The 10,490-nt window shown below is 36.7% G+C and overlaps 1 protein-coding gene across 1 annotated transcript in view; it reads left to right on the top strand.

Moving 5' to 3' along the window:
• The first annotated feature begins 3,403 nt into the window (after window positions 1–3,403).
• Window positions 3,404–10,490, top strand: part of LOC149561848 (RNA-binding protein) — an 80,576-nt gene continuing 73,489 nt past the window's right edge. The window contains exons 1-3 of the mRNA XM_089825385.1: window positions 3,404–3,757; window positions 3,843–3,927; window positions 4,003–4,222. Of these exons, the coding sequence (XP_089681511.1) occupies window positions 3,669–3,757; window positions 3,843–3,927; window positions 4,003–4,222 (394 nt within the window). The 5' untranslated portion in view covers window positions 3,404–3,668. The remainder of the gene's footprint in view (window positions 3,758–3,842; window positions 3,928–4,002; window positions 4,223–10,490) is intronic.

Raw genomic sequence — 10,490 nt, 5'->3', positions numbered from 1 at the left:
ATCTAACAGTTTGGGTGCATGATTTAAGTTAAGCATGTGACATACTAATGGTTCAGCTCTATGAGTTCTCATGGGCGGGAATGTTGGTTGGGGCCAACTTCCGCACTAAGCGATGCACATAACTGTCTAGGTTGTGGCTCAATTTAGTTTATTTTGCATCTCCACTAATAAGCCTCTTGAAACAACAATGGTGGGTTGGGTTGATATAAGGCAAACTAAGTCTTAAGCTTAATAGGTCTGAGGAGGGAGGGCATTAGGGGACTTGAGGACCTCCACGTCCCCAAGCTTCGAGATGTGGTCCGTGAATGACAATCTAAGTCCAAATAGTAGGGCCATAGCCATAGGGCTCATCTGAAGGATAATGCCCTATCATTCTACAGGGAGGGCAAGGGGGCATGTTACATAAAGAATCTATTCTTTCTCACCCCTAGTGGCTACCTTAAGCGACTCACCCTCTGTTGAAACGACACTTCTGCCTTAGCAAACTAGTAGGGGCACCCACCCACACAACCAATAGTTTCGTTATGAAGAGAATAGTGGAAGGGCAATTCTATACATAACATGCCTATGAATGCACATACAGGGTGGGTGGGCCCCCCAATAACCATAATTTGCTAGACTAGATTTTAGATTCCCCCAGTGGGCCCTATAGAATTGTGCCCCCCCAATAATGAATGGGGGGCCTCTAATTATGAATGGGCCTATCAAAATAATGGGGTCGATAGGGCCGATAGGAGTGCACCACAATTCTATAGGGCCCACCATTCATTATATACCCCCATTATTTTGATAGGCCATTATTTTATAGGCCAGGGGGAGGGCACCCTACCCTACTATTATAAGGGGTTGGGGCATTATAAAGGTAGGGGTTGGTGGCAATTATGCCTATAGATAGTAGGGGTTCATCAGGGGCATGTTATGTTTTCCCCATCGGTGATGCCAAACTCTTGATTTCCTGCCCAAAAATCACTACCCTTCTTTAATCCACTCAATGGCATCCTCAAATGTTGAGATATGACGACTCCAATGTGTAGCAACTTTACAAGGCCTAGCGGCCCTGTAGCAGCCCACTATGGCTTGATTGGCACCTAATCTCATCCCATAGGCCCTTCATGTGTTCATAGTAGTACACTATTGCTTGATTATGTTAATCATGGTAGGTTGCAGTGCCAATATGCCTTAAGGCCAATCAGTAGCTATGGTGAGGCCACTGTCGGCAACCTCATCCTTTTTAGGTTGGGACCACCACTACTGATATCCTCTCACGGGACCCTATGGTACTCTCATCTACTATGTTGGCCCTATAAGAGACAAAACAACTATTGTGCTAGCTACCCTTTCCTGTACAAGATACAAAACAGTGGTAGCTTCTCTTTCTTGTACAATAGTAAAAACAATGGTCATTCTTGTACAATAGTCAAAACAATGGTCTTTCCTGTACAATAGTCAAAACAGATAGATAGATAAAATTTTAATGTCCATGAGGCTAAAAATAGCCTATGGGACAACAAGACAACTTAAGCAAAATTAAGTAGCTCTGTTCGTTTCTTGTGTAGGATGATGATGAGCCCACCCAATTGCTCAATGTACTCTTCGTTGAATAGGTCATGCCAAGAACTGTCACATATAGTATCCGTGAATTTATCTCTGCTGTCCTTGTAGGCCTCGCATTCTAAAATAAAGTGTTGTTTAGTTTCGACTTTCCTAAAATTGTAGAATCTGCAAATTCTCTCTTCCCAAGCCTCCTTTGGCCTCTTCCATCGCCCGGTCTCACAACGAAGTTGGTGAGAGTTGGTTCTCAGCTGATTAATAAGAATTTTAGCCCTCCAAGAAATGTTGGCTCCTATGTACCCTTTTTGGAGTTGATCATAAGTGGGGTTGAACTCATTTATATAATATATTTTCTTCCTCCCGATCTCACTTCCCCAATTTCTCTTGTAGAATTTCTCCATAACAAAGACCTTTATTTCTTTGTTATTTGTGGGGCACATATTGAATTGAATATTCCATTTACTCATCCATTTGATGTTTTGTTGCATCCATGTCCTTTTTCGCTTACATAGTGTATCACTAAAGACATTTATCCTCTTCCATTTTTTTAATTCTTTTTAAATAACTTAACAGGCGAACCATATCAAGTACCTCGATAGGAGCAGCCCCCATTTCACTTAGCATGATATCACATGGAACAATGTTTTTGATTTTAAACTTGCTTGTGATCAACTAATTTTGGATTCTTTCGATTTGTTTCCATTGTGCTATAGTAGTGTTGCTGGCCCATAATTCACACTCGTAAAGAACAACTAGCAGCACAAGAAGACCAAACAAGGTTTGGATAGTTTTCGAATCCCACAACTCCGCTTCACGGCACCTATTCTGAAGAGCATAAAAAACTTTCCACCCACGTAATGTCCTTTTATGCCTGCAACTAGACCAACTTAGTTTTTTGTTGAAATCAATGCCAAAGTATTTATACTCTACAACTTCTTCAACAACACTTCCGTTGTAATAAAACTCATGTTGATGCTATTTTTTATTATTAGAGAAAACCATAACCTTAGTCTTGCTGATATTGACCTGCATCCCCACCATACTACAAAAGCTCTCAAGAGAAGATAGATGATCTTGCAAACCATAGGCAGATTTGGCAATCAAAACGAGATCGTCCGCATATAGGAGCAACTTTATAACAAATTCACCTAGCTAAATGCCTTCACCCTTTTGCATGTTTAACCACTTTTCCAGCTTGTCAATATATAAACCAAACAAAGTAAGAGATAAAGGGCAACCTTGCTTGACCCCGATATCGCTCTAAAACATTTTGAAAATGCCCTCTGAAGTTCTAATTTTGACTTTCACCTCTTCGTACATCCTATGAACAACAGCTCTGAGATGCATTGGAATCCCCAATTCTTCCATCCTGAGCCAAAGCTTGTCTCTAGGGACAGTGTCAAAAGCCTTTTAAAAGTCAACAAAGCAACAAAAAACCTCTTTCTTTTTCTCCCACTCTTTTTCAATAATGTGCCATAAAGTGACACAGTGATCCACTGTCGAGTGCTTTGGCCTAAAACCAGCTTGCCCTTTAGCACGTTTATGGTTTTCTTCTGCCCATTTGCTGATCCTAGTTTCTATCATGCTGTCAAAAAATTTAGCAAATAAGGGATTGATCATTATAGACCTGTAGTTGAAAGGGTTGTTAACATCACCACTCTTAAAAAGTGGTATTGCAAGACTGATTGTCCAGTCTTTTGGAAACCATAATAGTCAGCATTCGTGAACCCAACTATTGTATAGGGAATTTAAATACCCTTAAAATGACTCTTTTTATAAATGCACAAGAGCGCGGGGGGTAACACTTCGGAATGGTGCTCTACTATTCTATGGCGGTGTCCACTTCACTTGCAACCAAATCGGTTCTATTAAGTGACCCACTTTGCTTGCAACCGAATTGGTCCTGTAAAGTGCACTTCACGTGGATGACTCTCGGCTATGACCCCACGCGGCCATTAAATAACTGATAGGCTACTGTTTTTTGAATTTTTCCCTATGCTCTCCACGGAACTGTAATCTGTGTCTGTATTTTCCCTCCATCCCAGATTATCCGATTTTTTTGTATTTTCCCTCCATTGTAAACTTCGGTTTTAGGGTGGAAAGAGGCGAGGAATAGCATGACGAAGGGCAAATCCTCTTCTGATTGCTCCTCAATCAGACAATTTGGGCAACGATCCATTACATCAAATTTGTATCCTCAACTCGAGTGAGTTGAATGTGTTTTCATTTTCTATTCTTTGTGGCCAAAACTTTTCCCTCAAATAACCATGTCCTTTAATTCTGGAATGCAGTGCGAAGAAAACGAGCAGAGCTTCATTATCGTTGATTGAGTTCCTGGATAAGAAGTTAGATAAACGGTCTGAAAAATCTCTCGAGGTATTAACAAATGCTTTTTCCTATATTGTCTAGTACTGAATAGAGCGCTGAGGGAGATCATTAAAACTGATGCAGAAACAGTCGTGTGGTGCTGATAGTGCTAATGCTCTTCCAAGAGTTTTGGGCGGAAGGCCACCTGATGCACAGTCCAGAAGTTCTCCTGCCATTGCGTCTGTGTTTCAACTTATGAAGGAGAACCCTAGATACCCTCAGCCCCTGAATGAAACCATAACGGCCACGAATGATCCAATTGGCAAGCGAGCTTTATTAAAGAGGAAGAATGTTTTTACACCAGGTATTTTATTTTTTCTTTGCTTCCGAAATCGGACATTCAGAATCCACTCAAGGAGTGCATTGTTTAGCTTATAATTACTTTTGCTTAAAAATATCCGACACACTGGTTAAAAATGCACCATCAAGGATAGATTAACATTTGGATAATCTGTAGCTTTTTTACCCTAATAAATCTTGGAGCTGTTCAGAAACACATGCCGCATTCTCCTTACTTGGACAGCGGGTGAGTACCTTTCCATCGGAATATTTTGTCCACCAAGGATGAATGGATGAATGATTTTAATAATGTTTAGTAGGCCAAACAACATATGGGACCTACGGATAGCCAAGCATGATAGCCCAAGATAGAATAGCTTGCTACACAGCCCCTTCTGTACCTTGGATCTTTTACTGTTTAGCTTGATCAACTAATCTGTAAGATTTCTTCAAACAAGTTATCCAAGGCACTCATGTGGCGTATCCACCTGAAACACAAAGCTCACCAAGAACCAACTTAACTTAGCAATGTTTAACTTTTGTACTAAAATGTAACACTTTTTGCATAACCAATTACTTAACAAATAATTTCATCAAACACCCATGTGCTTAGTTTGGATGTGTACTTGTTACTTCAAAGCAATCCTTATGACTTGGGGCAACTTCTCATTGAAAAAGAGGTTGGGTCAGTTCAAGAAAGGCCTGATAGCCTCCCCTCTATGTACTAGGAGAAAGCATTTGCCCCACCTGAATGAGAATAGTTTGTGGGTTTAGGTCGTGAACAATTCTTTTAAATGTAGCTACAAGGGAACGAGGAGTGGTATTGGTATAGGAGACAAATGATTATTGGTACACCATTTAAAAAAAGGTTGGAGATGCATACTTGAAAAGGGAAAAAACAACTTGATAGTTTGAATTTAGAAAATAATAGCCATACAATATATAAGTTGACTTTAAAGAAAGAATAAAACCAAAATGCTTGATTTTTTAACTAAAATATTGAAAATAGTTCTTAATAAGAGTAAAGATCAATTATATTGTTATTGAAAATCATCACAATGATATAAAATTTATTTCAACCATATTTTGTTGAGATCAATGTTGGTGTGAACAAGGTATGTTAACTATTTTGAGTTCTCTTTTGGATCCTTTTCACATGATAGACAAAGATTGGTGTTTGTGTGGATGAGGAATATTAACTTTTGTTACTCGTGTTTACTTAATTTATTTAATTTTGTGTTTCAAGTCTTCAAGACACAATATTAAAGTACATGATGTTGATGTGAGCTTGGTTCCACTACAACATACAAAATCAAACACTTAATGTTTCAAAGTGAAACACTAAATACTCAAAATTCTTTTGAATAAGGTCACTTCTCATGCTAAGCTTGCAAAGTAAGATTATGAAATGACCTTAAGGTTCGCTTTAGTTATAGATAGTTGTTCATTGAAATAATGAGATTTGTTGTAATCACTAAGAGTACTTACACTATTTTGTCATGTCCCCAAATTTTAATGTAATTTTTAATTAAATTAATTAATTAACTGGTCTTAGAATTTAAATAATATAAGGACTTTTAATTAGTTACTTTAATTAATTAATATGGGCCCAAGTTATTATTTGTATTTGTGGTTCCGATTGATTTGATATATCTCAGACCTATTTTTATTTTAGTTTTTGTTGGTAAGTTTTGCCGTTGGCTATCTTTATACACCCTCGAAAAGGTTTCCCCTAACGGGTATTTAAACACGGCTTGTATGTAGTTGTAGGTATGCTTTTTGGATTATTTCTATGTATTGCGAATTCCTGTTGGAGTTCTGGATTGTTTGCCATTTTGGAAATGAAAGATCTTCCCTATTTGGCTCGTGCGGTTTCAGTGGGATTCAACCCTCACCCTATTCCGTTGTTGCATATAATATTTCGTTCGAATCTGGTAAGTCGGAGCACTATCATATTGACATATGTTAATTGAAGGATTATTCGTATTAAGTCTCTATTATTGTGTCTGGAGTTTATCTAAATTTATTGTACGATTGCCTTCATAGTTTTTGGTTGTATCACTTCCGAATCAAGTGCTTATTGAGGATTCTCCTCTTCAAACATACTGTACTGCACTTCCTTGTGCTGTACGGCCTGCTAACTCCATCGTATGGTCTGGAAACATATCTTGCTATATGGCCTACCGTATCATCACCTTCCATTTGTCTCCACCGTACGAAAGACACCTTACACACCCATTGTATAGCTTCTTTTGTATTGCCCTTCATAGTAAGACCTTCCTAGTGACACCGTACGACCTTTCCTGTGCATTGCTTCGGCATTGTATGGATCCCTTCATTGCAGTGTACGATTGGACCTTCCACACCATACGGGTTTTCTGAGTTCATCTCTGTCAATTATCTAGTCCTCTGTACTTGGGAAAATTACACATAGGCCACTTGAAGCATTGACCCGAAGCATTAAGGGAGAACTACTTGAAGCACTAGTCACCCGAAGCACTAAGGGATACTACTTGGAGCACACAATTAGACTATTTGAAGCACACGACAAGACTACATGAAGCATATTACGGGATTTCATAAGGAAACTCTAGAATGAAACATTATAGTGGTATCAAGGCAGAAACTGTTTGGAGCATCTCCAAAACCGTTTGGAAAATCTTCAAAACTTTCGGGAACATTACCGAAATTGTTTGGAACATTACAATGGTATTAGAGCAAAAACCGTTCATGAGCATCTTCGAAACCATTCGAAAAATCTCCGAAATTTTCAGGAACGCTTAATGATCTATTGGTATTTCCCTTCGATTATAAGAAGAGGTCTAGTAATTATTGTTATTATAAAGGGTCGAACTTCTATTCCCACTATTGACTCAATTTGATATTGATCTCTTTGGATAAGTATTATCAAACTTAATAGTTTATATTAATTAGTTAGTGACTTGATAGTGTACACTTGGATTGTCGATCTATAGTAAGATATTACTCTCTTGCTTATACAATAACAGTGGGATGAAAGAATAGCCAATACTATTACAATAATAGATAATTGTCTATTATTAGTTAATGGTAATGTATTGTAAATATCTAGTTAGCTTTAGTTAGCTTTTGCTTTTTGTAAGGTCCCTCCTCGCATGTACTTATTAAATATGTATCTCTCTATTAAAACTGTTGTAAGAGATGAGAATGGATATGAAATAATATTTTTTTATGGTTTAGATGTCTTAATAAGAATTGAGATCCCAATACATTCATGTTTTGATTTATGTAACGATCCAAATAAGCTTTGAATATATGTGCATGTGATTTTATGGGGCTACTGATGTGTGCAACAAGTATGCAGGATATTTTAGCCGAGAAACCCGACGGAGGAACGAAACTGATCCCTATGTGCCATTCGTGGAAACCATGTTATTCGTATCTTAATTGTATTGTGAAGATGTATGAATGTATCTTTTCGTGATTTGGTAAATGTTAATGTTCGTAACTGTGTTCTTATAGTGTCACTTGACACTCGTGAATTTGCTTATGTTCTTTAGCGTGCTAGTTAGGGTTAGCTGTGTAACCTTTGGACCTAAGTCAGATTCAGTTAGTGTCTTTTTGCTAATTGGGTTCTTAATCGAGTTTAGTCACCCTTAATCCAGATTAGTGCTTAATCTGCATTTTAGAGTTGTTAGTTGTTCCTAATTATTTCCTAGCTTTTGTTTGGTTCCAAACCTATTCCTAAGGCTTTAAAACATGAAATAATTATGGCCAAGGGGTATGGGTATGGGTTGGGGGTCTTTTCCAACCCCTAAGCCCCTTTTGTTGACTTTTGAGATCACTCAAAAAGTCTCATTTTACCTTTGTGCGAAAATTGCAATTGGTTACCATGAGTTGCCTTACCTCACCTCCACTTAGTCTTTAACCATAGTGTGGGTTGAGTTAGGAGCTTCTAGATTTGTAGGTGGGTGGGAGAAGTTATTGCTTTTGGTTGGTGGTTGAGTTTGAGGCTTATTTAGAGACCCTTCTTGGACTAGTTGAGGTTGTTACAATCTCTACATTTAGAGAGGAGTCTTGGAAGATTGAAGCAAGGAAGGGAAAAGCTCTACTCAAATTTGTTCATTTGCCATTACCTCTTTGTGTAGGTAGAAATTCTCATCTCTCTTGTTCAGATTTCATTCTTGTTTCCTGCTTATGCTACCTAGTTGTTGTTTGAATGCTTGTATGTTTGTGGGTATGTTGGGAAGATTTGAAAACCATGTTATTTTGAATATTTTCCTTTCATGTTTATGTTTGAAATTTCGAAGCTTTCTTGTATGGGTGTTTTGGCATTACTCACCCTTGGAGAGGGCAGAAGTGGCCAATTTCGGGAAAGGTCCTTTTAGTTGGACTCCAACAGTGTAGAGTCTCTTCTCAGGACGAGAAGAGGGAGAGAGGGTAGGGTGTTATGGGCCCCTACCTGTCAGCACAAACCACGTATGAGTTTTGGCATGTAAGAATGGAAGAACGAAAGTTCTTGATTTATAGCCCCGATTGGGCACCTGGTTTGGTGTTGTGTTTGACGTCTCCTGTTGCAAAAATCCACCTTTCCCTAGTTTTGATTCAATGTTGAATCCGGTTGTAAAAACCCAGTATGGAAATGAATGTCTGATTTTGTTCCTTGTTATGTTTGTTTGTCACCTGGTCAGTTTTCGTTTCCTCCACAGTCTCAGCGATGCATTGCAGAAAATGAAATGGATTCCTTGTTAAAGGCCATGATGGCAATTTAATTTTATTGTTGAAAACCAATTATGTTCAGGATTAAAATCCTGTGTAAAAAATGTATTTTAAACTATTATTGCAGTGGCAACGATGTCGGGTTTTCTTACTGGTTCTTTCTCGACGGAGCCTTGAACCAGGTTGATTAATAGAAGAGAAAGGATTGAGTAACTTTCTTGTATTGTATCTTATGTATTTCAGTTTTTGCATATGTTTACTTGATTTATGTTAAATGGACAAAATGATGTTTCATCTTCCTGCGACATTCTTTTGATTCGAAATTATATGCTTTTGAATGAGGTTAATTAGATAACATTGTGATAGATATAAAGTTATGCAATTTAGTTTTAAAATATGTTAAGAAGATTTGCATTTGAATTATACTTAAATTTCGTAAGTTTACATGAGTTGAGGAAGTTAAGTAATTATGTTCGAATACTTATGTGTTATATTTAATCCTACTATCATCTCAAAATAATAATAATAATAAAAAAATTTAAAAAAAAATTTGTTGGTGTGTTTCTGCCCTGCATTTTTTTTGGGCATGACATTTTGGTATCAGAGCGCCAGGTTTCATGACACTAGGGCAATAATGGGTCTGTGTTAATTGTAGACATTTAAAAATTTACTATATGAAGCAGGGATTTTCTGTTGCAAAAATTTAATGAGCGAATGTATTCCTTCTAAATTGTGACACCGAAAATTAAAATAAGTTAAGAAAATATGAGTTATGAACAATATTCCATTTTGCATTCTCGTAGTTATCAGGAAGCAAAATATTTCTATTTGAATACTCAAGCATTACATTAAACCCCTCTTTGTTATAAACCAAATTAGAACAAAAAAAAAAAAAAAAAAAAAAAAAATATATATATATATATATATATATATATATATATATATATATATATATATATATATATACTCCCCTTGCCATGAAAATATATTTGCATTGAAAAAAAAAAATTATTAACACTTACAAAAATAAGGGCTTGAGAAAATTTGTTCATCTTTTAAGAAAAATAGTTCTGTCTTTTGTATGGGGAATGGATTAATCCCCTCGTTTCAACAGAGAATCTTTTAAGATTCTTTAAATATCCCTTTAAACATAATAGATATTTCAAAATTAAAGAACAGAAAAATATATATATATATATATATATATATATATATATATATATATATATATATATATATATGTATATATAGAAATATCTATTTCTAAATATCTTATTCCATCCTAAAGAGACCCAACAACTAAACTTTTTCATAACTGTTTAAAAAAATAAAATGGTGCAAACCTTACTTAATGCAACCTACCATGTCGCTGACCTCACATCACTCTCCTTTCATTGGCCCCAGAAATCCATTTTGAGAGTTTACGTACTACGAAAAAAGTATTCAAGTTAAAAGATCATCATCAAATGTGCACAAAATTGTGGTGTAAATAGTGACGACATGAATTTTAAGTGCAAATTGATTGTTCAAGTCCAGTTGGAAACTTTAAAATCCTTGGTTAGCAAGAGAGAGTATTCGTAAAGTTTCTTTAATGC

This window comes from Cupressus sempervirens, chromosome 4 (genome assembly GCF_028749045.1).
Source record: "Cupressus sempervirens isolate cs-2001-9-10 chromosome 4, ASM2874904v1, whole genome shotgun sequence".
Taxonomy (NCBI): domain Eukaryota; kingdom Viridiplantae; phylum Streptophyta; class Pinopsida; order Cupressales; family Cupressaceae; genus Cupressus; species Cupressus sempervirens.
This window is presented reverse-complemented; position numbering and strand designations above follow the sequence as displayed.